The sequence below is a fragment of the Aquarana catesbeiana genome, linkage group LG10 (genome assembly GCF_042186555.1).
Source record: "Aquarana catesbeiana isolate 2022-GZ linkage group LG10, ASM4218655v1, whole genome shotgun sequence".
Taxonomy (NCBI): Eukaryota; Metazoa; Chordata; class Amphibia; order Anura; family Ranidae; genus Aquarana; species Aquarana catesbeiana.
Window position 1 is genome coordinate 113543281 of NC_133333.1, and position 24673 is coordinate 113567953.

The 24673-nt window shown below is 46.0% G+C and overlaps 1 protein-coding gene across 3 annotated transcripts in view; it reads right to left on the bottom strand.

The window, feature by feature from the left end:
- Window positions 1–24673, bottom strand: part of ANAPC4 (anaphase promoting complex subunit 4) — a 170924-nt gene that overhangs the window by 140107 nt on the left and 6144 nt on the right. For 2 of the 3 annotated variants that reach the window (XM_073602470.1, XM_073602471.1), the window contains exons 2-4: window positions 23751–23906; window positions 20729–20834; window positions 20500–20632 (exon numbers count right to left, since the gene is read on the bottom strand). In XM_073602470.1, the coding sequence (XP_073458571.1) occupies window positions 20500–20632; window positions 20729–20834; window positions 23751–23858 (347 nt within the window). In that variant the 5' untranslated portion in view covers window positions 23859–23906. The remainder of the gene's footprint in view (window positions 1–20499; window positions 20633–20728; window positions 20835–23750; window positions 23907–24673) is intronic. The other variant, XM_073602472.1, reaches the window with a different exon arrangement.

Consider the following 24673-nt stretch of genomic DNA (forward strand, 5'->3'; position numbering starts at 1 on the left):
CATGAAAGTGGAACGAACCATCTCCGTAAGAGTTTGAATCAGCAATTTCTCAGATTGTGAGGCTGAAAAAGGTTCATCTAGCATTGTTTCCTCCACAGAGGAATCATCGGTTTGTTTTTCCTCCTGATCGACTGAGGGCAACACCTCATCCTGAGCCCACTGTTCCCCTTGGGAAGGTTCTGAAGTGGGGGGGGGGGGATCTAGCACGCTTCCTATCCATTTGAATGGAGGATGCGATTAAAGCTACTAATCTTCCAGGGGCGTGGCCTGCTACAGCATGGAGTAGGACGTGGAAGACCCGAGCTCCGTCCAATACTCCTGCATCCCTATTAATCCTGCCCGTCAGCAATCTCCGGAAGCAACCTGGCATACCTCCTGAGGTCTCTAGCCATATACAGACCTGTTTCAGCGGTCCTCCGGCCGTACGGGAGTCCCGAGCGGCACGGCGCTCCTCCGCGGCCGCAGCCACAACTACAGGCCGCGGCTTCGGCCTAGTCGATGCCGGCGGCCGTCTTGCTCCACTCGGCCGCCTCTTCTATAATCCTCCCCGGCCTCCCTGGTGTCTGGAGCCCCTGCCGAACGCGGTCCCTGCTCAGCGGGCCTCCGATTGGGGGATCGGGTGGAACGGTGCCCTTTTGTGCGGGGGCGCTCTTAAATTTAGGCCGCGGCTTCGGCCTGGTCCGGAGCTCCGGCGGCCATCTTGCTCCTCCCTGCCTCTTTGGAGGTGCTGTGTCCTGGCCCCTCTGATGCCTGGCTCCTCCACCAGAGGCTGACCCAACTGCATCTGATCCTGACTGGGAGCCTGAACTGAACAGGACCCCCCCACACAGTGATAACCCCAAATCCGGGCCGTGGTCTGGGCCTAGTCTCGGCGGCCATCTTGGTGCTCCCTGCCTCTTTACCAGCAACACATCCTCCCTTCCTGGACTCTGCATATAACACAGTGGATCATCTAACCCACCTACTGCCCCCTGCAACTCCTCCAGGGACATCACAGTACTCAGACCTGCAGAGGACCTCCGCATCCCCCAGGTGAGCGGCATCCAATTTACTACTCTATATTGGACACTCCTGACCTTCCCATCTTTCCTCTACCTGATCTGAGCCCCAGCTGATAATCCCAGCGCCCTTGCCCGCCAAAGCATTGTCCCTACCCAAACCTGCTGGGGGTACTCGGGCTCATTGGGGGTGAACGGGGATTCAAGACCTATCCTAGACGAATTGTGTGAGGACTGTCCTGTTGATCTTGACCTCCAAACTCCCACAGCTTACCCTCAATACCAACTCCGCAACCGCTCAGTCAGCTGCGTCTGCCCCCTCTAATTAACAGTCATGGCTCCGACGAAACCCAAGACCGACGCGGCTGTCAAACTTGATAAGTACCGCCGACAGGATAAAGACAGCCTGGGAGAAGATGGCGGCACCGCATCGGGGGGGAGGGAGGTGGCGGGCGCAGACACAGATAGAGTGCTGGAAGCCATCTCTGCGCTCCAGACCGCCCTCACGACCAAAATTGAGGAGGTGAAGGTAGATGTCTCCCTGGTCCGACAAGACCTGCATAAGCTTAAGGAGAGAGTTAAGACATCTGAGACCAGACTAGGAGAGGTGGAGGATGCGATCCCGCCATTACAGACTACCTCTGAACGCATGCAATACCAGATTAATCAACTCCTGGCAAAGCAGGATGACATGGAGAACAGGCTTCGTAGGTGCAACCTCCGCTTCATTGGCCTACCAGAGGGGACGGAGGGGAAAGACCCCACCACATTCCTGGAACAATTACTAATTACAGTGTATGGCAGGGAGGCCTTTTCGCCCACGTTTGCTGTCGAAAGAGCACATCGCATGCCCGCTAGGCCGCCACCACAGGGTGCCCCACCCCGAACATTTATCGCTAAATTGCTAAATTACAAAGACCGCGACGCAACGCTGCGCATGGCAAGGTTGAAAGGTAATATACCCATTGACAATGTCAAGGTAGCCATCTTCCCTGATTTTTCCACTGAAGTACAGAAGCGCAGACAAAACTTCACCGAAGCCAAGAGGCGCTTACGCATTAAAAATCTTAAATACTCAATGTTATTTCCCGCACGTCTTCGTGTGGAGGTTGATGGCCGAGCCGTTTTTTTTGAAACCCCTGAAGATACCATTGCCTGGCTGGAGCGCCGAGATAACAGGAAAGAGAATGAATAACCCAATACACACAGCACATGGCCGTGGATTGCGGCAGGAGACCGCAGCCCTCTTTTCTTACAACATGAAAGACTTTGCTCTTAATACCTCAGGAGAAACTATATACTATCATTTATTATTTTGATGACCGGAGACTCGGGTCAGCAATAGTCCTACAGAACATATGTATGGTGCAGCGTGACTTTGCCCCACGCACCGTTAGGGAAATCAGTCACCAAACCTGGAATGAAGCCGTTCAACTACAATTACACGCATTTAACTACCCCAGAGAACACATGGCACCATTTTCTTTACATATGATTTTGTGGGATATGTTTACCCCGGGTTCTAAAACCCAACGGCTACCCTGGTTTTTTCTTTTTTTTCTGATGAAGCTGACTGTTCTTTCCCGGATTTCAATCTCAGTTTTGTTTGGGAAGTATGCCCGCACAGGTTGGGGTCAGTGCAGGGCTGGGAGGGAGAGGGGAGGGAAAATGTTTAAGTTACTTCTTAAAATGCAAGAAGTACTATGTTTACACTTTTCGAGTCAATATAGTTTTTTGAATAATATTGAAAATTTGCCTCTGTTGTTATATTTTGTAGTACTGTACATATACATACATAATTCTTGTATAAAGGCACCGGTGAGACTCAGGATACACACCTTAATACTGAAAATGATCTGTGAGAACTCCATATGGCGTCTATAAAATTCCTTACTTGGAATGTGAGGGGCTTGCGTGAACCGCTTAAGAGGTCGGCAACCTTCACATTCCTTAAGAAACAGAGGGCCGATGTAATAGCATTGGTGGAGACCCATATAGATGGCAAGCTACAGATGGCCCTACGTCGCCCCTGGGTAGGATGGGCATATCATTCCACGTTTACATCCCATTCAAGAGGTGTATCTATTTTAATTGCAAAATCCATACACTTTGAGCCAGGAGAGATATGCACAGATCCTCAGGGCAGATATGTGTTTATATCTGCTAAACTATACGGAGAACCCTTCCTAATCTTAGCTTTCTATGTCCCCCCTCCATTTGCTATTACTATAATACTAGAGGGTGTCTCCTTCATGGCAAGATACCCCACAGTGCAAGCAGTATGGATGGGGGATTTTAATTCCACAATGAATGATGCCCTAGACAGACTTCGCTCACCGACAGTAGCTGCAATGAGGATAAATGACACTAAACTACATAAAATAACCTCATCCATTCATCTAATTGATACATGGAGACATAAATTTCCACATACCAAGGCCTATTCATGTTTCTCCTCCACACATAACTCGATGTCCCGAATAGATTTCATTCTGACATCAAAACAGCTTTTACCTAGATTATTGACAGTGTCCTTTGGACCTAGGCTGTTGTCTGATCATAGCCTTTACTCAATTACTCTTAGCGTGCCCCTAGCCAAGCAGAAGCGGACCTGGCGCTTGAACCCATTTTGGTTGTCCCTGCTGCCAGAAGATGATATGCTTGAGGTGGAATGGACTCGTTTTTTTACGGACAATGAACATTCTGCTCCCGCGCCAGTAGTGTGGGACACGTTTAAGCTGCATGTCCGAGCTGTCCTGACCTCATGCATCAATCAGATTAAAACAAACTCCGCGGAAGCCTTAGATAAAGCAATCACAGAACTATCCTCTTCAGAACAAGCATATATAGCTGACCCATCCACAACAAATGCCAATACTCTTAAACTACAGACAAGAGTGGTGTCTCAGATGCAATATGTAAAAGCCAAGCAGAAATTATTCTTCAGTAGACAGCGGTGGTTTGAACATGGAGAAAAAGCAGGTAAATTGCTTGCATATCTTGTTCATAGTGAAGACAAACCCCCAATTGTAATCACGCTTCATGATAAGGATAGACAGCCGATCACGGATCCTCTTGTCGTGTCCTCCAAGTTTAGAGACTTTTTTACAGAACTTTACACATCAACGGTCTCGGAGGATACGGCAATAATGGATCAGTTTTTGAGCAACATCATACTTCCACAACTCTCAGAGAGTCAAGTCGAACTTCTTGAGGCACCCCTCACGGTGGAGGAAATAAAGATTGCTATTGCAGATTTTGCTAGGTCCAAATCCCCGGGGTCTGATGGTTTACCCATTGAATTCTATGCACACTTTTCTGAGATACTTACACCCAAACTGCTGACTCTGTACAACACCATGTTCGAAACTTTAACACTACCTGCATCCATGAGAGAGGCCACGATAGTACTTATACCCAAACCAGGGAGAGATTTAAGATACCCTGAGTCATACCGCCCCATATCTTTACTCCAAGTAGATGTCAAAATACTAGCCAAAGTACTCTCCAAACGTCTAAACCAAGTAATACTATCCCTTATACATGTAGATCAGTCAGGGTTTATGCCTGGCCGTAACACTTCCTTTAATTTAAGGAAGTTATTTATCAATCTCCAGGCCAAGCATGATAATGTGGGCACAAGAGTGATAGTAACATTAGATACAGCCAAGGCATTTGATACGGTTGAATGGAGATATCTCTGGAGATGCATGGAGGGATACGGATTTGGGCCCAAATTTATTAGATGGGTGCAACTGTTATATCAGCAACCAACTGCCCGAGTGGTGGCTAACGGATGCCCCTCTCGGGAATTTGGCCTAAGCAGAGGTACGAGACAGGGATGCCCGCTCTCGCCTTTGCTGTATGCTCTGGCATCGGAACCCCTCGCCGTGTCCATCCGTACTAACCAGGAGATAATAGGTTTGACATTCGGATCCCTTACCGAGAAAATTAGCCTATATGCAGATGACACCCTCCTCTACCTGGCAGACCCTGGCCTCTCTCTACACACAGCCCTTAACGTAATTGAGCAATTTGGGACATTTTCGGGCTTGAGGATTAATTGGGGTAAATCACAGATATTACCAATTGATAGTTTTCCACCTACAGAATCACAGGCTAATTTACCCCTTCAACGGGTGGATATAATAAAATACCTTGGCGTTAAAATATCCAAGAATCCAGTAGACTATATTTCCTTGAACGTCGAACCATTATTCTCCCTAATTAAATCTAAGATCCAGGTCTGGTCCCGCCTCCCTTTGGGAGTATGGGGCCGAGTCAATTTAATAAAGATGGTACTACTGCCTAAGGTACTGTACGTCCTATGGCACACTCCAGTATATCTACCCCTTAAGTATTTTAAACTACTAGAAACACTACTTAAACCATTTGTATGGGGGAAATCTAGACACAAACTCGCATGGCAAACACTTAAAAGCTCAACGGACATGGGTGGAACAGCACTTCCTGATTTTAACCATTACTATATAGCGTCACAGCTATCCCAACTATTTCACATTGACAAAACTGACAAGGAACGCTTTCTCATTCTGCTGAGCCCCCGTTGGGTTCAGCATACTGGGGACCCAATAAACGGGATAGCGGTGGGTGTAGGGAACACACAGTCAAAAGATTATAGACATTCCTTGCTATATCATTATAGACGCATATGGGAATTAGCCTCCTCTAAACTAGAGATACCATCATTTAATGACTATACACCACTTTGGCATAATAACAAGATGCAGGAACTTAATGGAGTCCAGAACTCAGGCTTATGGGCAGCCAAGGGCATATACTATTTACACCATTTGTTCACAAATGGAACTTTTAAAACGTTTGAGGCACTTAAGATGGAGTTCCAGATTCCGAATCAAATGTTTTTTTGTTATCTCCAGATCCGCCATGCGATCCAAACGCAGTTTTCACGGGACCTTCCTCAGCCCACTCCTAACGCTATTATAGCCATAGTCAAGGATACAGAATCAAAAAAACTAATTTCCTGTTTTTACAACATGCTATCCGCCCCTGCCTCTGCAAAATCAGCTTACGCATTGAAACCAAGATGGGAGAGGGAGGTTGGGAGGATGGAGGATGAGGAGTGGGAGGAGGCCCTGGAAACATGCAAGTTGGTTTCACCCAAACTTTCAGACAGACTGTCCCAACTCTTTATACTTCATCGTGCATACCTCACTCCTCTTAGGGTAGCTAGATATAAAAGAAGTCAATCCATCACATGTCCAATGTGTGGAACTGAAACAGGCACATTCTTTCACCTTATATGGTCTTGTCAGAAGATACAAGATTACTGGAAACAAATAGTTGCCTTCTTGCATGACGACATGGGGTCCCCATTAACTCTTGACCCAAAACAATGCCTACTGGGAATTTTTCCAGATGTACTAGACAAATTCACACTAATATTCCTACATGAAACTTTATTTTCAGCTAGGAAAATTATTGCCAGACAATGGATGAGATCCGAACCCCCTCAATTGGTGGACTGGAAAAGAGACATTAACACAACCCTTCCATATAAAAAATTCCTCTATATTAACAGAGGTTGTCCAAACAAGTATAACAGAATATGGGATAGATGGTTACAAGAGTCTATGACATGCATATAAACGGTGCTTATCCTGATATTTACTAAATATGAGTGTGGAAGTGTACGGATTATATATGAACCTACAGAACTAACTACATGATAGTAATATATGTGTATCATGTTCTTTGAATGCGGAATATCTTCTGTAAGATGTTAAACATGTATACCAATGCTTTTCATGTATTATGTACAATCTTGCAAATAAAAAGTTTGTTATAAGTTAAAAAAAAAGCTACTAATCTTCCTTCCAGACCCTGCAGGGAGGAGGAAAGGACACTTCAGTTACGTTTACAGGGGCTGAGATGTGAGAAGCAGTTGCACCATCAATTTGCTCCAATGGCTTACCCTGGCTTGCCATAACTGGTAATTCAGGCGAGGATGACAGCGTTGAAATGCGACTCGAAATCCTAATGCCTGGGGGTTAAACCTTTACTTTTTTTGTTTTTTGTGGTGTCTTTTTTGGTAGGCATAGTCCTAAGTACAAAAACAGAGGCACTATACAAATTGCACTTAATCGCTGAATATAGTCATGACATTTAAAGCCACTATAAAGTTCAGCCTAGTGCTGGGAAAAAGGTGTCCTTTCTGTATCAGGAATGGCAGTTTGCAACCCTCACGTGTCCCACAGCTCCTGTGTCCCTGTGTTGCAGGCTGCTTGTTTCCTCCTCATCAGCCGAGGAGAGACTGTCACAGCTGTAGTTTTATTTGTTTTAGCCTGCCGTGTGTCCTTGTGGACGTTCACGGCACTGTGTTTAGGCCCCGCCCCCTCTAAGAAAAATTCCGCCTCTTTTTACATTTAAAAAATAGGATTTTTTAAAACAGCTTACCTGTAAAATCCTTTTCTTTCGAAGGACATCACGGGACACAGAGCCACAGTAATTACTGATGGGTTATATAGGTATCACTGGTGATTGGACACTGGCACACCCTATCAGGAAGTTCAACCCCCTATATAATCCCTCCCCCTTGCAGGGATACCTCAGTTTTGTAGCCAAGCAATATAGTGTATTAGAAGAGGGGCGGGACCTCTGTGTCCCGTGATGTCCTTCGAAAGAAAAGGATTTTACAGGTAAGCTGTTTTAAAAAATCCTATTTTCTTTCTCGAACATCACGGGACACAGAGCCACAGTAATTACTGATGGGATGTCCCAGAGCAATGCTACCTGAGGGGGGGGAACCATGACCAAGTAGGGTGCAATCAGACCTGAGGACCCTGTACCGCTGCCTGCAGCACACTACGCCCAAAGGCGATATCCTCATGCCTTCTCACATCCACCTGATAGAATCTGGTGAATGTATGAACTGAAGACCAGGTTGCGGCCTTGCAGCTTTGAGCCATAGAGGCCCGGTGATGCACTGCCCAAGAAGCACCAATAGCCCCTGTGGAATGTGCCCTGATCTGAAACGGAGGAATCTTCTGTTTCAAACCGTAAGCTTGAATGATCGACTGTCGAATCCATTTAGAAATGGTAGCTTTTGACGCTGCCTGTCCTCTGTTGGGACCCTCTGGCAGCACAAACAAAACATCCGTCTTGCGGATCTGAGTAGTTGCCCCTAGATAGGCCTTAACTGCTCTTACTACATCCAACGAATGTAGAGATCTCTCTTCCGGAGAACAGGCATCTGAAAAAAAGGAAGGTAGAACAATGTCTTGGTTTAAATGAAAATCAGAAACCACCTTCAGTAAAAAACTAGGATGAGGGTGTAGTACCACTCTATCCTTGTGTATAATCAAATAAGGCTCCTTACAGGAAAGAGCTACTAATTCTGATACTCTTCTAGCAGAAGAGATGGCCACCAGAAAAATTAATTTTCTTGTCAACAAGACCAAAGGAATCTGACTTATTGGTTCAAAAGGCTGTTTCTGTAACACAGCCAGGACCAAATTCAAGTCCCAGGGGTTTTGGGGCGCTTTAACCGGAGGATTAAGACGCATCACCCCCTGCATAAAGTTTCGGACCAAAGAATGCGAAGCAAGTGGCCGCTGAAATAATACTGATAAAGCAGAAACCTGGCCCTTGATGGTACTCAAGGCCAGCTTCATCTCTAATCCCATCTGTAGAAAATCAAGGATTCTACCTATGACATATTTCCTGGGATGCCAACCTCTGGATTCACACCAGGTTATATAAGCCTTCCAGACTCTATGATAAATCATCCTGGAAGCTGGCTTCCTTGCATTAATCAAGGTAGATATGACAGGACCTGAGAGCCCACGACTCTTCAGAACGTGGGTCTCAATAGCCAAACCGTCAAATTTAGCGTTTGTAAGGCAGGATGGAACACTGGACCTTGAGATAACAGGTCTGGGCGTACCGGTAGGGTCCACGGGGAACCCACCGTCATCCTTACTATTTCTGCATACCAAGTCCTTCTGGGCCAAGCGGGGGCCACCAGAAGTACCGACTTCCTTTCCTGCCTGATCCTGCGAAGGAGTCGTGGTAGTAGCAGAATAGGCGGGAATGCGTAAATCAGTGAGAACCGATGCCACGGAATCACCAACGCATCCGTCCCGCATGCAAGAGGATCTTTTGTCCTTGCCACAAATCTGTCTATCTTTTTGTTGAATCGGGATGCAAAGAGATCTACATCTGGAACCCCCCATCTTTGGCATATGGCCCAAAAGACGTCGGGATGCACAGACCATTCCCCTGGAAGTAACTGCTGGCGACTTAAATAGTCCGCCTGCCAATTCTCTATTCCCGGGATGAAAACTGCCAATATGCATGGCACATGCATCTCTGCCCAGACTAAGATCTGGTTCACCTCTTTTTGAGCAGCTCGGCTCCGGGTGCCTCCCTGATGATTGACATAAGCCACTGCTGTGGCATTGTCGGACTGGATCCTGACCGGACAACCCTGTAGCCTGATAGTCCAGGCTTTTAGAGCTAGATGTATCGCCCGGATCTCCAGAATGTTGATGGGTAAGGTCCTCTCTGTCTTGGACCATACCTCTTGGACCATACCCCTTGGACCGCAGCCTGTTCCAGAACTGCTCCCCAACCTGACAGACTGGCATCTGTTGTTACCACCGTCCAGGTAACCGGTAGAAAGGATTTCCCCTTCTGCAGGTTTTCGGGTATGAGCCACCAATTGAGGCTCTGACGCACCGCATGCGACAGGTGCATCGGAAAGTCTAATGCCTGAACCTTCTTGTTCCAGGTCGACAGAATACTGTGTTGCAGCATTCTTGAGTGAAACTGAGCATAGGGAACTGCTTCGAATGAAGACACCATCTTCCCTAGTAGCCTCATACAAAGGCGGACTGAGGGACCCTTCTTGGTCCTTACTGTCAGAATCAGCTCTCTCAAAGCAGTGATCTTTGCCTGGGGTAGAAATATTTTCTCCTGGCTTGTATCTATAATCAGACCTAAATACTCCAGTCTTCTTACTGGTTTTAGGAAAGACTTTTCTAAGTTGAGGATCCAACCCAGGTGTTCTAGATACCTGACCGTGGTCCTCAAGTTTCCATTCAAAGAGGCTACCGACCGGTTTATCAAGAGCAGGTTGTCTAGGTATGCTATGACAGCTATACCCTGAGCCCTTAATCTGGCCAGAGGAGGAGCCAAGATCTTTGTGAACACTCGAGGTGCAGTGGCTATCCCAAAAGGCAGAGCCACAAACTGGAAATGGCGCCCTCCTACCTCGAAGCGCAGAAACTTCTGATGAGCAGGAAAAATGGGCACATGCAGATATGCATCTCTGAGGTCTATTGATGCCAGAAATTCTCCTCCCTGCAGGGTGGGAACTACTGTTCGAATTGATTCCATGCGGAAGGATTGAATCCTTAGGAATCGGTTCAGATCGCTTAAGTCCAAAATGGGCCTGACATCCCCATTTGGCTTTTGGACCGTAAAAAGGTTGGAATAGAAGCCCAATCCCTGGTCCTTTGCGGGAACTATCATAATGACCTCCTGCGACAAAAGTCGCTCTAACGCTAGAAGGAGCGACTGCTTCTTCTCTGGGTCTCTGGGAACATTTGATCTGAGGAACCGAGGAGAAGGGAATTCCTGAAACTCCAGCTTGTACCCTAAGGTTACCGTGGAGACTGCCCATCTGTCCTGGAAGTCCTCGTGCCAGAGCTCTGAGAACTGTCGCAGTCTTCCCCCCACTCGAGTGAGCGGGGGCGCCCCCTCATGCAGAGGTCTTAGTGTTTTGCCTAGTAGGCTTCTTTCCCCAGGACTTCTTTGTCCCTGGGGTTGACTCTTGTCTCTGGACCCCGATGGAGGCGGCCGTCGAGACTGCCTGGAGGCTGAAGCCCCCGGCGCTGGGGAAAGAGTCAGTTTGAAAGAGGGACGTTTACTCTTCTTCTTGACAGGTAAGAGAGTGCTTTTCCCACAAGAGATTCTCTTGATATAGTTATCCAAGTCCTTTCCAAACAACCTTGCACCACGAAATGGAAACCCAGCCAGTAGCTTCTTACATGGTGCTTCGGCTGACCAATTTTTCAACCATAGGATTCTACGTATATGCACCAACCCCAGTGAAATACGGGAGGTTTGCACGATAGAATCTCTAATGGCGTCAACCACAAAGCATAAGGCCGCTGGAAGGTTAGCAAACCCCTGGGCCTGCTGTTCAGGTAATACTTTGATGACCTGCTTAACATGGTCTCTTAACCACTTCAGCCCCGGAAGGTTTTACCCCCTTCCTGACCAGAGCACTTTTTACAATTCGGCACTGCGTCGCTTTAACTGCTAATTGCGCGGTCATGCAATGCTGTACCCAAACGAAATTTGCGTCCTTTTCTTCCCACAAATAGAGCTTTCTTTTGATAGTATTTGATCACCTCTGCCGTTTTTATTTTTTGCGCTATACACGGAAAAAGACCGAAAATTTTGAAAAAAAATGATATTTTCTACTTTTTGTTCTAAAAAAAATCCAATAAACTCAATTTTAGTCATACATTTAGGCCAAAATGTATTCGGCCACATGTCTTTGGTAAAAAAAATGTCAATAAGTGTATATTTATTGGTTTGCGCAAAAGTTATAGCGTCTACAAACTAGGGTACATTTTCTGGAATTTACACAGCCTTTAATTTATGACTGCCTATGTCGTTTCTTGAGGTGCTAAAATGGCAGGGCAGTACAAAACCCCCCCAAATGACCCCATTTTGGAAAGTAGACACCCCAAGGAATTTGCTGAGAGGCATGTTGAGCCCATTGAATATTCATTTTTTTTGTCCCAAGTGATTGAACAATGACAAAAAAAAAAAAAAAAAAAAAAAATTACAAAAAGTTGTCACTAAATGATATATTGCTCACACAGGCCATGGGCATATGTGGAATTGCACCCCAAAATACATTTAGCTGCTTCTCCTGAGTATGGGGATACCACATGTGTGAGACTTTTTGGGAGCCTAGCCGCGTACGGGGCCCCGAAAACCAATCACTGCCTTCAGGATTTCTAAGGGCGTACATTTTTGATTTTACTCCTCACTACCTATCACAGTTTTGAAGGCCATAAAATGCCCAGATGACATAAAACCCCCCCAAATGACCCCATTTTGGAAAGTAGACACCCCAAGCTATTTGCTTTGAGGCATGTTGAGTCCATGGAATGTTTTATATTTTGACACAAGTTGCGGGAAAGTGACAAATTTTTTTTTTTTTTTTTTTTTTTGCACAAAGTTGTCACTAAATGATATATTGCTCACACAGGCCATGGGCATATGTGGAATTGCACCCCAAAATACATTTAGCTGCTTCTCCTGAGTATGGGGATACCACATGTGTGGGACTTTTTGGGAGCCTAGCCGCGTACGGGGCCCCGAAAACCAAGCACCGCCTTCAGGATTTCTAAGGGCGTACATTTTTGATTTTACTCCTCACTGCCTATCACAGTTTCGGAGGCCATGGAATGCCCAGGTGGCACAAACCCCCCCCAAATGACCCCATTTTGGAAAGTAGACACCCCAAGCTATTTGCTGAGAGGCATGGTGAGTATTTTGCAGCTCTCATTTGTTTTTCAAAATAAAGAAAGACGAGAAAAAAAAATTTTTTTTTTTCTTTTTTCAATTTTCAAAACTTTGTGACAAAAAGTGAGGTCTGCAAAATACTCACTATACCTCTCATCAAATAGCTTGGGGTGTCTACTTTCCAAAATGGGGTCATTTGGGGGGTTTTTTTGCCACCTGGGCATTCCATGGCCTCCGAAACTGTGATAGGCAGTGAAGAGTGAAATCAAAAATTTACGGCCTTAGAAAGCCTGAAGGCGGTGCTTGGTTTTCGGGGTCCCGTACGCGGCTAGGCTCCCAAAAAGTCCCACACATGTGGTATCCCCGTACTCAGGAGAAGCAGCAGAAAGTATTTTGGGGTGTAATTTCACATATTCCCATGGCATGTTTGAGCAATATATCATTTAGTGACAACTTTGCGCAAAAAAAAATAAAAAAAATTAAAAATTGTCTCTTTCCCGCAACTTGTGTCACAATATAAATTATTCCATGGACTCAACATGACTCTCAGCAAATAGCTTGGGGTGTCTACTTTCCAAAATGGGGTCATTTGGGGGGGTTTTGAACTGTCCTGGCATTTTATGCACAACATCTAGAAGCTTATGTCACACATCACCCACACTTCTAACCACTTGAAGACAAAGCCCTTTCTGACACTTATTGTTTACATAAAAAAATAATTTTTTTTTGCAAGAAAATTACTTTGAACCCCCAAACATTATATATTTTTTTTAAAGCAAATGCCCTACAGATTAAAATGGTGGGTGTTTCATTTTTTTTTTTCACACAGTATTTGCGCAGCGATTTTTCAAACGCATTTTTTGGGGAAAAAACACACTTTTTTACATTTTAATGCACTAAAACACACTATATTGCCCAAATGTTTGATGAAATAAAAAAGATGATCTTAGGCCGAGTACATGGATACCAAACATGACATGCTTTAAAATTGCGCACAAACGTGCAGTGGTGACAAACTAAATACATTTTTAAAAGCCTTTAAAAGCCTTTACAGGTTACCACTTTAGATTTACAGAGGAGGTCTACTGCTAAACTTACTGCCCTCGATCTGACCTTCGCGGCGATACCTCACATGCATGGTGCAATTGCTGTTTACATTTGACGCCAGACCGACGCTTGCGTTCGCCTTAGCGCGAGAGCAGGGGGGACAGGGGTGCTTTTTTTTTTTTTTTTTTTTTTTCTTTATTATTATTATTTTTTTATCTTATTTTTAAACTGTTCCTTTCATTTTTTTTTTTTTTTAATCATTTTTATTGTTATCTCAGGGAATGTAAATATCCCCTATCATAGCAATAGGTAGTGACAGGTACTCTTTTTTGCAAAAATTGGGGTCTATTAGACCCTAGATTTCTCCTCTGCCCTCAAAGCATCTGACCACACCAAGATCGGTGTGATAAAATGCTTTCCCAATTTCCCAATGGCGCTGTTTACATCCGGCGAAATCTAAGTCATAAAATGCTCGTAGCTTCCGGTTTCTTAGGCCATAGAGATGTTTGGAGCCACTCTGGTCTCTGATCAGCTCTATGGTCAGCTGGCTGAATCACCGGCTGCATTTTCAGGTTCCCTGTTGAGACAGGAGAGCCAGAGAAAAACACGGAAGACGTTGGGGGGGGGAGGGGCATTCCCTCCCACTGCTTGTAAAAGCAGTCTAGAGGCTAATTAGCCGCTAGGATTGCTTTTACATGAAAGCCGACCGCTGGCTGAAAAGAATGATACCAAGATGATACCTAAACCTGCAGGCATCATTCTGGTATAACCACTCAAAGTCGTGAATGGCGTACCTGAAGACAAAAAAATGGTTAACAATAAAGCACAGTAAACGGTAAGGTATAAAAAATTGCATACCTGAAAAGCAAACATGATAAAACATAATAACAATAAAACATTGCAGAATATAATACAGTAAAAAAGAACAGAACAATAGAGAGAGAGAATAGAGAGAGAAAGAACAATAAAACGACAACTATTTTTTTTTTATTTTATATTTTTGTATGTGTTTTTTTTTTTTTTTACACTTTTTTTTGTAACTAACTTTTATAACTGTAACCGGTTCCAGGTTCGGGTCTCTCAAAATGCGATGGCATTTTGGGAGACCCTGTGAAAGTGTGCCTAGTCTGTGGAATGCTGTACCCTACGCTAATACTCAGCTAGTGAATGGTAGCGTTCAAAACATTCACCAATGCAAAGACCAGGATTGTCAGGACAGGAGGGACAATAATAGCGGGTGTCACGTCTATATCCGCGCTTGCTGTAGACACGACATCTTTTTTGGGGGGTTCGTTGGGTAGGGGTACTCGGGAGGACATAAAGAAAATGCCTCTCATGCAGCCGACTGCATTTGGTTGGGGATGTGAATGGGGGAAGTACGGGCGCTGCAGAAGTGGTGGGTTCCCAATTAGGATTGGCGAATGCAGCAGGAAGGGCACTATGGGCACGACGGGCCTGTGTTCGTCTTCTTGGTGGCAGCGGGACACTACTTGTGCTTGCCACCTCACCAGCTTGAACTGCACTTATGGGACTCGCCACGTCACCAAGTGTTACTGCAGTGCTGGTTTGACTACGACCGGGCTGTACTAGGCCGCTGGTGCTTGCCAGTTCACCAAAACGCTACCAAAAAAACTGTTAGCGATCGCAAGGATCAGGCCTGACTCTGCGAACGCTGCAGTTATGCGTTTAGTGTTTTGTAAGTGACAGTGATCGATCGATACTGCACTTGGGTGGGCTGGGCTGGGCCGGGCGGAGGGGCAAAACGCAGGTGCTAGCAGGTATCTGGGCTGATCCCGCTAACACTGCGTTTGTGGGAACCCTAAACTGCTGGGGACGCTAGTATAGATCTGATCGGATCAGATATTGATCCGATCAGATACTATACCACTAAGGGAGGCGTATGCTGCGTGCGTGGGTGTTAGCGGTACTGGCGCTAACCTGACGCTGCCTGGGGCTGGTGCTTGCCAGTTCACCAAAACGCTACCAGAAAAACTGTTAGCGATCGCAGGGATCAGGCCTGACTCTGCGAACGCTGCAGTTATGTGTTTAGTGTTTTGTAAGTGTCAGTGATCGATCGATACTGCACTTGGGTGGGCTGGGCTGGGCCGGGCGGAGGGGCAAAACGCAGGTGCTAGCAGGTATCTGGGCTGATCCCGCTAACACTGCGTTTGTGGGAACCCTAAACTGCTGGGGACGCTAGTATAGATCTGATCAGATCAGATATTGATCCGATCAGATACTATACCACTAAGGGAGGTGTACGGTGCGTGCGTGGGTGTTAGCGGTACTGGCGCTAATCTGACGCTGCCTGGGGCTGGTGCTTGCCAGTTCACCAAAATGCTACCAAAAAAACTGTTAGCGATCACAGGGATCAGGCCTGACTATGCGAACGCTGCAGTTATGCGTTTAGTGTTTTGTAAGTGACAGTGATCGATCGATACTGCACTTGGGTGGGCCGGGCAGAGGGGCAAAACGCAGGTGCTAGCGGGTATCTGGGCTGATCCCACTAACACTGCGTTTTCGGGAACCCTAAACTGCTGGGGACGCTAGTATAGATCTGATCGGATCAGATATTGATCCGTACAGATACTATACCACTAAGGGAGGCGTATGCTGCGTGCGAGGGTGTTAGCGGTACTGGCGCTAATCTGACGCTGCCTGGGGCGACGCATATCACCGCCGGGCGATCAGGGGGCTAAACCTTTATTAGATAATAAACGGCGGGTGCCCTGACACTATAAAAAATAAACAAACTAACCAGCGTCACCCGTAACACTTATATGGTGATCAGTGGTGAAAGGGTTAACTAGGGGGCAATCAAGGGGTTAAAACCTTTATTAGATAGTATATGGGGGTCCCTGACGCTATAAAACGCTGACGGCGAACCTAAATATTTACGTCTCTAACTAGCGTCACCAGCGACACTAATACAGCGATCAGAAAAATGATCGCTTAGTGACACTGGTGACAGGGGGTGATCAAGGGGTTAAAACTTTATTAGGGGGGGTTAGGGGGGTATCCTAGACCTAAAGGGGGGTAATATTCACTGCCCTAACACTGTAACTGTCACAAACTGACATTATGCAGTAATCAGAAAAAAAAAAAAAAAAAAATACTGCTAATGTCAGTTTGTGACGGGGGGGGGGGGGTGATTGGGGGGGGATCGGGGGGCGATCGGGGGGGATCGGGGGTGTAAGGTATGCCTGGCATGTTCTACTGTGTGTGTTTGTGTTGTGTGCACTTACATGTCTTCTCTCCTCGGCGCTGGGACGGAAACTGCCAGACCGAGGAGAGATGACATCACATCCTCTGCCTGTGTGAAACTATACACAGGCAGAGGAGGATTCCCATTGGCTGGGAGCGATCGCGAGGGGGGGGCCACGATCGGATGGTCTCCCCCTCGCCTCCCGACGCTCCCAGTCAGATGCCGACCGCCGATGGCACCGGGGGGGGGTCCGATGGGACCCCCCGCCCGCGGGAGGCAGATCACGTACAGGTACGTGATTCTGCCTGCCCGTGCCATTCTGCCGACGTATATATACGTTAGGCGGTCGGCAAGTGGTTAAGTATTGACAGACTCCAATCGCTGCTACTGCAGGTTGGGCCACTGATCCTGCTAAGGAGAAAACATCCTTCAATAGGGATTCCATCCTTTTATCTACAGGATCCCTGAGCATCTGAGCATTGTCTACAGGACAAGTCAGGCTATTATTTATGGAGGAAATGGCGGCATCAATAGCCGGTATTCCCCACATTTTAATAAACTTTTCTTCCATCGGATAAAGTGTTGAAAACTTTCTCGGCGGAAAAAAAAAACGTTTGTCTGGGTGATCCCACTCAGAATAAATAAGCTTTTCAAGTAAAGTATGAACAGGAAAAGCATGTGCTGCTTGGAAAGGTTTCAGTGACCCCAAAGCAGAAGAGGATTCTTTAGCAGTTTCAGGTATGGGCAACTTAAATGTGGAGCGGACCAATCCAGTGAGGATCTGCACTAAGACTTTCTCCTCTTGGGAAGTCGCAGAGGGTCCCTCTCCACCTGAATCCTCCGAAGAGGAATCATCCATCCCATCCCGATCCTCTGAAAGGGATTCATCTCCTTTATCCCAGAGCTCCTCTGTCTGAGGGTCTTGGGGAACAGAGGAAAGCCTAGTGCGTTTTCTTCCACTGAGTGAAGACGTAATCACGGCCATTAATCTTTCCTCTAGACCATTAATGGTTGAGGAAAAAACCTCTTGTGTAATATAAACAGGGGCTGAAGTGCCAGAAGCAGGTGTAGCCCCTGACCCCGATGGCTCTCCCTGGCTAGCCGTCCCTGGCCCATCTTTAGGGGGGGGAGGATGCTGACGACAGGGGGCCCTCAGAACCTGAACGAGATCCCCTAGTGTCTCTGGTTCCTGGGGTGCTTGAACCTCTTCTACCCATAGTGCAAAGCAACAAGGTGTGAGGTATACAAATGAACACTGCCCGCTGAGCGATGTAGTCTGGCTAAAAGCCTTGCTACCCAATGCTCAGTCTGGTGTTACTTCAGTAAATGCTGCCTAGGAGAATGCCTGTGTCCCACCTTACATGCGACCGTCAGCTCTGTGTCTCTCAGAAGGCTGAGTGCACCTGTACAGAGTGCCTTTTAATAGCCTGCAGCTGGCCTGAGTGGGAGTCTAAACACTCTGTGCTGACATCCCGCCCCCTCCTCTACCGCCCCCCCCCCGAGTTTTGAAAAAAACGAGCGCTTCCCGCACTGCCGACTCTCCTGTCATGCTTCTGGAGAAAAGGCTGGGGATGGGGGGGGGGAAGGAGGGAGACTGGTAACAAGATCTGCCTGAACGGCTATCTTCAGAGATGGTGGCCATAAGGCCGCAGAGCCCGGGTGGTATAACCACTTTCTAGACCCCTGTGGCCCCTCTCTAGCCTGGGGGGAACATTCAAACATGAGAAATCCCCCTTTCCACCTTACCTGCTTGCAGCCTGCTTTGAGATGCTGGGACATAATCAGCACTGAACACCTGAGACAGTCAGTCAGCATGTGTAGGTTTGTGCTCTTGACAGCCCCCGGTGGTCACAATAGGCATAGCATGCATTTACCTTAAAGGAGAAAAGCCACTAGAACTCAAAAATTCTGTGGAATCTCCTCTTACCTTATCCAGCCGCAGGGTGCTGTTTACACAGACCCAATCTTCACCTCTCACGGTGGGCTCCGTTTGAAAAAACCGTCAGAGACTGGGGCCCCCATCAGTAGGGGGATCCAACAGTTCTGGGACCGTAAAGCACCTCGCCAGAAATTAGGAAGTTTAAAGCCATTTTCTGATCTGCGGGGTCCAGCTCTCTAAAATGAGAAGCATTACGGGTAAAACCTCGTTTCTTCGGACACGAGGCCCGGGTACCATTCAATTCGGCCATGAAAAGACACTTTGAATGGATCCGGTTCGCCTGGCTTGCCCCAGTATAGGATCTTAGGATATTCCCTTTGGAGCTCAGCACAGGACATCTTTACACGTCCATCACCTAAGACACTGGCGTAAAAACTGAGGTATCCCTGCAAGGGGGAGGGATTATATAGGGGGTTGAACTTCCTGATAGGGTGTGCCAGTGTCCAATCACCAGTGATACCTATATAACCCATCAGTAATTACTGTGGCTCTGTGTCCCGTGATGTTCGAGAAAGAAATATTTCCACGCTCGTGTGCGGTGTTTTTGGGTCCACAGACCCAACACGGGGGGGTGGGGGGGGGCAGAGGCACGTCCAGCAGCAGGCACCAACAACAGTAAAATCAGCCAACAGTAATAAAATTTGCAGTACCAGCGGGAGGGGGGTAATGTCAGGGGGGTACAGCGCTGATGTCCCCCTAACCCTCTGGTCCCTTCAGGGGGGTGAAAGAAAACATTTTGCAGATTTCTTTTACCTTGAAAAAAATCTCCCTGCACAAGCTGCTGCGACCACACACAGACTGAGCTTTACAGTGAAGACAACAGAGTAAGGTGTGTGCAGTGGAGAATTAAGGCATGACAACATGTTTTCCCTAATGGTAGAATACATAGGTGTTTTTAATACCTACATTTCTTCCTTTATCTTATCCCCGCCGCAGGATTTGCTGAATTAACAGACAATCAAACCTTCACCCATCACGGCGGGCTGCGTTTAGCAAACCTTCAAGGACCGGGTCCCTAGATATCGAGGTTCCAACTCCTTTGGACCTGTAAAGCACCCCACCAGGAAAGCTAGGTAATGTAGCAACACCAAAGCCCTGGGTTCCTGGGGTCCAGCCCTACAAAGAGAGGTGTTACAGGCAAAACCTCATGCTTCAGATACAAGGCCCCAGGTACCATCCTTTTAGGCCTTAGTGGCACTCTGGATGGATCTGGTCTTTATGGAGGCTATTTAAATCCAGCATGGATCCCTCCTGGAGCACCTCAGAGCACATCCTCACTCGTGACCAACACCTTAAACATTGGCGAAAAAATTGATGTGCTCCTGGAAGGAGGAGGAGTTATATAGAGAGTGAACTTCCTGGATTGGGTATAACCAGTGTCCATCACCTGAAGGTGGCCCGTAACCCATTAAGTAATTACTTAAGGCTCTGTGTCCTATGATGTATGATAAAGAAAAGCTTGTTGTAACAGTAACTGCCAAAAACACTGAAGGCGCTTCCTGAATGGCCCAAGGTAACATACAAGCAACTTTTATGTTTCTGGTGGCAGGAGGAAGTTGATCCTTGCATGTAAAGAATCCTACCAAAGTGTATTGCAGTGTCCCCAGCAGCAATAATGACATGGGTTATGCAAAATCCATTATAGCCACAATGGGCCACAGTATGTTTTAGCACTGGCATAGTTCCCAGAGTTCTTCAATAACGCTAGCACGTCTCGCATTGTCCTCAATAAGATATCTGCCCATCTAGGGCCACACTTATCCCAACCTTTAGGTACTTACCTGCTTTCCTCTGTCACTTCCATCCAGTGCATACAGGACACTGTTGTTTCTACAGAAAAGGAATGTAGAGTCTCAGGCTTTTCCACATCACAAAGCACAACACGTCTGGTATCAGCCAGGCCAAAAGCCAAAACTATAAGTTAAAAACAAAATTGCTCTTAAGACACTGTCATAAAGATACCAAAATACACTAAATACATACAGTAAAACACAACTGATCCAAATTTACTTTTGCCATCAGGTCTCCATGCCAGGCATGACACTTCTTTCCCTGTATTCTCATTTGGAGGTAAATTCCACACTCTCTGAATATTTGCCAGTCGATGCAGCAACACCTAAAAGGAAATCATATCAACATAATTATCTTATATACCGATTTAGTTATTATTCACAGTTTAAAGCATAACTGTTGTCACCACAAAAATACCAAAAGCAGTTCCCTGCAAAGAATAGATTTCTTCCACCCTCTCCAGGTGTCCGTGTCTCCCATCTTCACTCAGCTGACGTGGTACAGCTTATGTCTGAATCCTCGGCATTCACAACTTTCAGGAGTTTTGGATGCCTTTGACCCCCACTATGTGCTGTTATCCAGTCTGATGACCCCTACATCACTATTATTCTGCTCAGCCCTAAAGCATCCTTGGGGCCCAAAAGATTTAGCTGCAGATTGCCTAAGGCAGTTGATAAAGGTAGTAGGTCACCACTGTAGGATTTATCCTGCACACACTGAGGCAAAGGATGCAAAATAGCAGCATATACCTGTATAATACACGCTTCAAAAATGAGGTACTTACAATCTATCCTAACAATAACAGACTCATAAAGAGTACATTAAAAAGTATTACTGTATACAAGATGTTAAAATGTAAAATAAAATCTTCATGAGTCTATATATATTTGGTTAGATTGTAAATACACAATCATAAAAGAAGCTTTCAATATATGCTTTTAATTCATGTTGTTTTAACAGCTGTCACTTGATTGGTTGTTTGATCAGCTGAGGACAGCTACTTATTCAGGTGACAGAAAAGACAAAGTTAGCCTTATGAACAAAGTAGAAATTTATTATATTTAATTTTGGGATACAGCAACAAACATTGGGTGTGTTTAATGGAGTGTATGGCATTACCTGCAGGCGGCTGGCTGCTTCTCCTAAAATCATTCCTGCATCCTCAGCGGCGCATACTGCTGAGTGGCTGTCTTCCAGCCTTGTGAAGTTTAACAAAGCAGCTGTTACAGAGAAAAAAATTGCGCAGATCCGACTCCTTCTGCCCTTCCTGACATTCATATCGCTCATATTGCTACACTCCTGTAACCCATCACCTTCTGTGATGGCGGGCGGAGATGCTGTCATTCAGTACCTCCTCATCCTCTATTCACAAAACATGATGCACTGTGTTACAATAGTAGAATTCTTTGAATGAATGAGAGGGCAGAATGGGGGTTGTAGCAGTGCAACCTTTCTCTGTAGCAACTGTTGTTAACCTTCACAGTGCCAAAGACACTTGCTCAGGGCAGTATCTGGCAGCTGAGGAGACACTGAGGGTGTGATATTTAGCAGAAGCAGCCATCTGCACGTAATGAGATACACACCAATAAACATACCTAATTTGTTTGGTGCTGCATTCCAAAAGAAAAAAAAATAAATATACTAGACTTTAGCTTTAAGAAACACTTGCAAAAATCACCAAGTTCCACTGTTTGTGATCATTTGACTCCATAAACAGTCTCCTTACCTTGACGTTTGTGCAGAAGCAGAACTAAACTCCAAATTACTTACCTGTGCTTTAATAGTCCAATGCCTGCAAGGTCCCTCACCAGCATCTTATGGGTGCTGGTCTTCAGCCATCTTGATTGGCTGGTGCAGGATGTCACCACTCCTGTACATGCGCAGGAGTACAGTCATCCCAGCACACAAGCATTGTGTTAGAATGTAAACAGAGCTGTGCATGCACACAGAAGACAGTGAGCAGGCCGGTAGGTTTATTTTATTGCAGTAGAGATATTGCATGTCTGCTCGCAGTTTATGGGCACACTTATTGGACAGGGTACAAGCAAACCAGCATGGCTTAGCAAAGGCAAGTATAGCCTCTAGTAAAGTGAAAGTTATTTACAGAAGGGTTTTCTAGCTAGGTGGACTTCCTACCATGGGCAGAACTTGTACCATAAAACGACTATAACAGCTTATTTTAGGTAACAATATATCCCTACACATCAATTTGTGTTCACACCAATGCCTACTTGGCTTGATAAAATTATTTGAGTATTAATTTCCTTTTAATAAAAACCTATTGCAAGTTACAAAGTTACATAGTTAACAAGTTTGAATAAAGACACCAGTCCATCCAGTTCAACCTGAGTGAGCATGGGTGCATGTCTACAATTGTCCCTCTCCCTGTACATTGTGACTCATTAAGATGCTCATCTATTATATTATTTTTTTTTTAAAGGTACCCATATAGCGCTGTCAATTTACGCAGCGCTCCACACATACATCGCACACTCACATCGGTCCCTACCCTCAAGGTGCCCACAATCCAAGGTCCCCAACTCACATTCATATACTAGGGACAATTTTGGACAGAAGCCAATTAACCTACCAGCATGTCTTTGGAGTGTGGGAGGAAACCCACGGAGGCACAGGGAGAACATGCAAACTCCAGGCAGGTAGTGTCGTGGTTGGGATTCAAACCAGTGACCCTCTTTACTGTTAGGCGAGAGTGCTACCCACTACACCACTGTGCTGCCTGTGAATGTGAATTTCCTTTGTCTCATGGCTACACAGCTGTACTGCCTTAAACAGCCAGGTTTCTGATATGAAAATGATATATTGCTGAATTTAAGGCCCCTTCCACATGGGGCAGGCTCCGTTGGAGTTCGTCTGCTCAGTAGGGAGCTTGTCCGCTGATCTCTGCTGAGCAGGCGAATGGCTGGTCCGTGTCCTCTCATGCAGAGTGGACACAGACAGAGCCTGTTCTCATCTATGGGCCGTCGAATGTAAACAGACTGCCTGTTCGTTTCCATCCGACTGTCATCGAATCTGTCAAACGGATGGTGAACAGATCCCCATCTGTCTGTTTTTAGCGGATAGGATCGGATGTCAGCAGGTGTAAACAGACACATGTCAGTTGACACCGCCCGCTCCATAGAGGAGACTGGAGGGTCTGATCAGATCCGCCTGAAAAAACGACAAACTGTGGGTGTTAAAGAGGTCCAAGTCTACCAGAAGTTGATACAAACACACAACCTACCTCTCCAGTTTTGTTAACAAGTGCAATAAGATCCCTTCTAGGTGACCATGACATAAATATGATTTCGTGGGGCAACTGCTTCTCTCCAACCTGACGAAACGACCGCATTGTGTCTATGCGTTACAGCATGCAGTTAGTCTTTCACTGGTTTTCTCACTGAAGTCACAAAAAGAAAGACATATTAAATGTTATTGTTTTACTTCTTTTATAAGCAAAATGTATAGTTTACAAATCAACCATTGTACACTACCATGAACCATGCATTGAAATGTGAAGATGTTGTACAAATATAAACAAGTGCAATACTGTACTGAGTGTGAAATCACAAAATATGCAGTGGACATTATCATATCATTTGAACCATTTGCTCCAGAAGGACATGATTCCAGGTACATGTAAGAAAGACCTGTGTTTCATGTCTAAGTAACTCATGTGAACAAATTCACTCATAATATAGTATGTAAAAATGTAACTCCTAATTGTAGCTTTTTTTTTTTTTATGTTAGATGAAGTCAGGGTGCATAAAATGTAAAAAGTCTTCAAACATCTTTTAGTACCTGGTTGTGACAGGTACCCACTCCCACTTCCGCTTGGATCATCTAGGGGATTCAACCGGAAGTTCTCCTCTCCCCCTCCCTCCCCACAGTCATCTGGGACACATCACATGTCCCAGAAGACTGCAGTACCATTCCCAATGCGCAGCACAGCGCGCACATGCGTAGTGGCCACCTGGCTGTGAAACCGCAAGCTGTCACAGCCAGGTGCCCACAACGGAGATGCTGGCAACAGGGAGAGAAGAACAAGAGAAGGGATGGCTCGGGTGAGCACATAAGCTGCTGACTTTTAATAATCACAACGACTGGAGCTCCCCTTTAAGCTGACCATAGATGGATAGAATTTCAAATGGAACTTGTTAGGAAAAG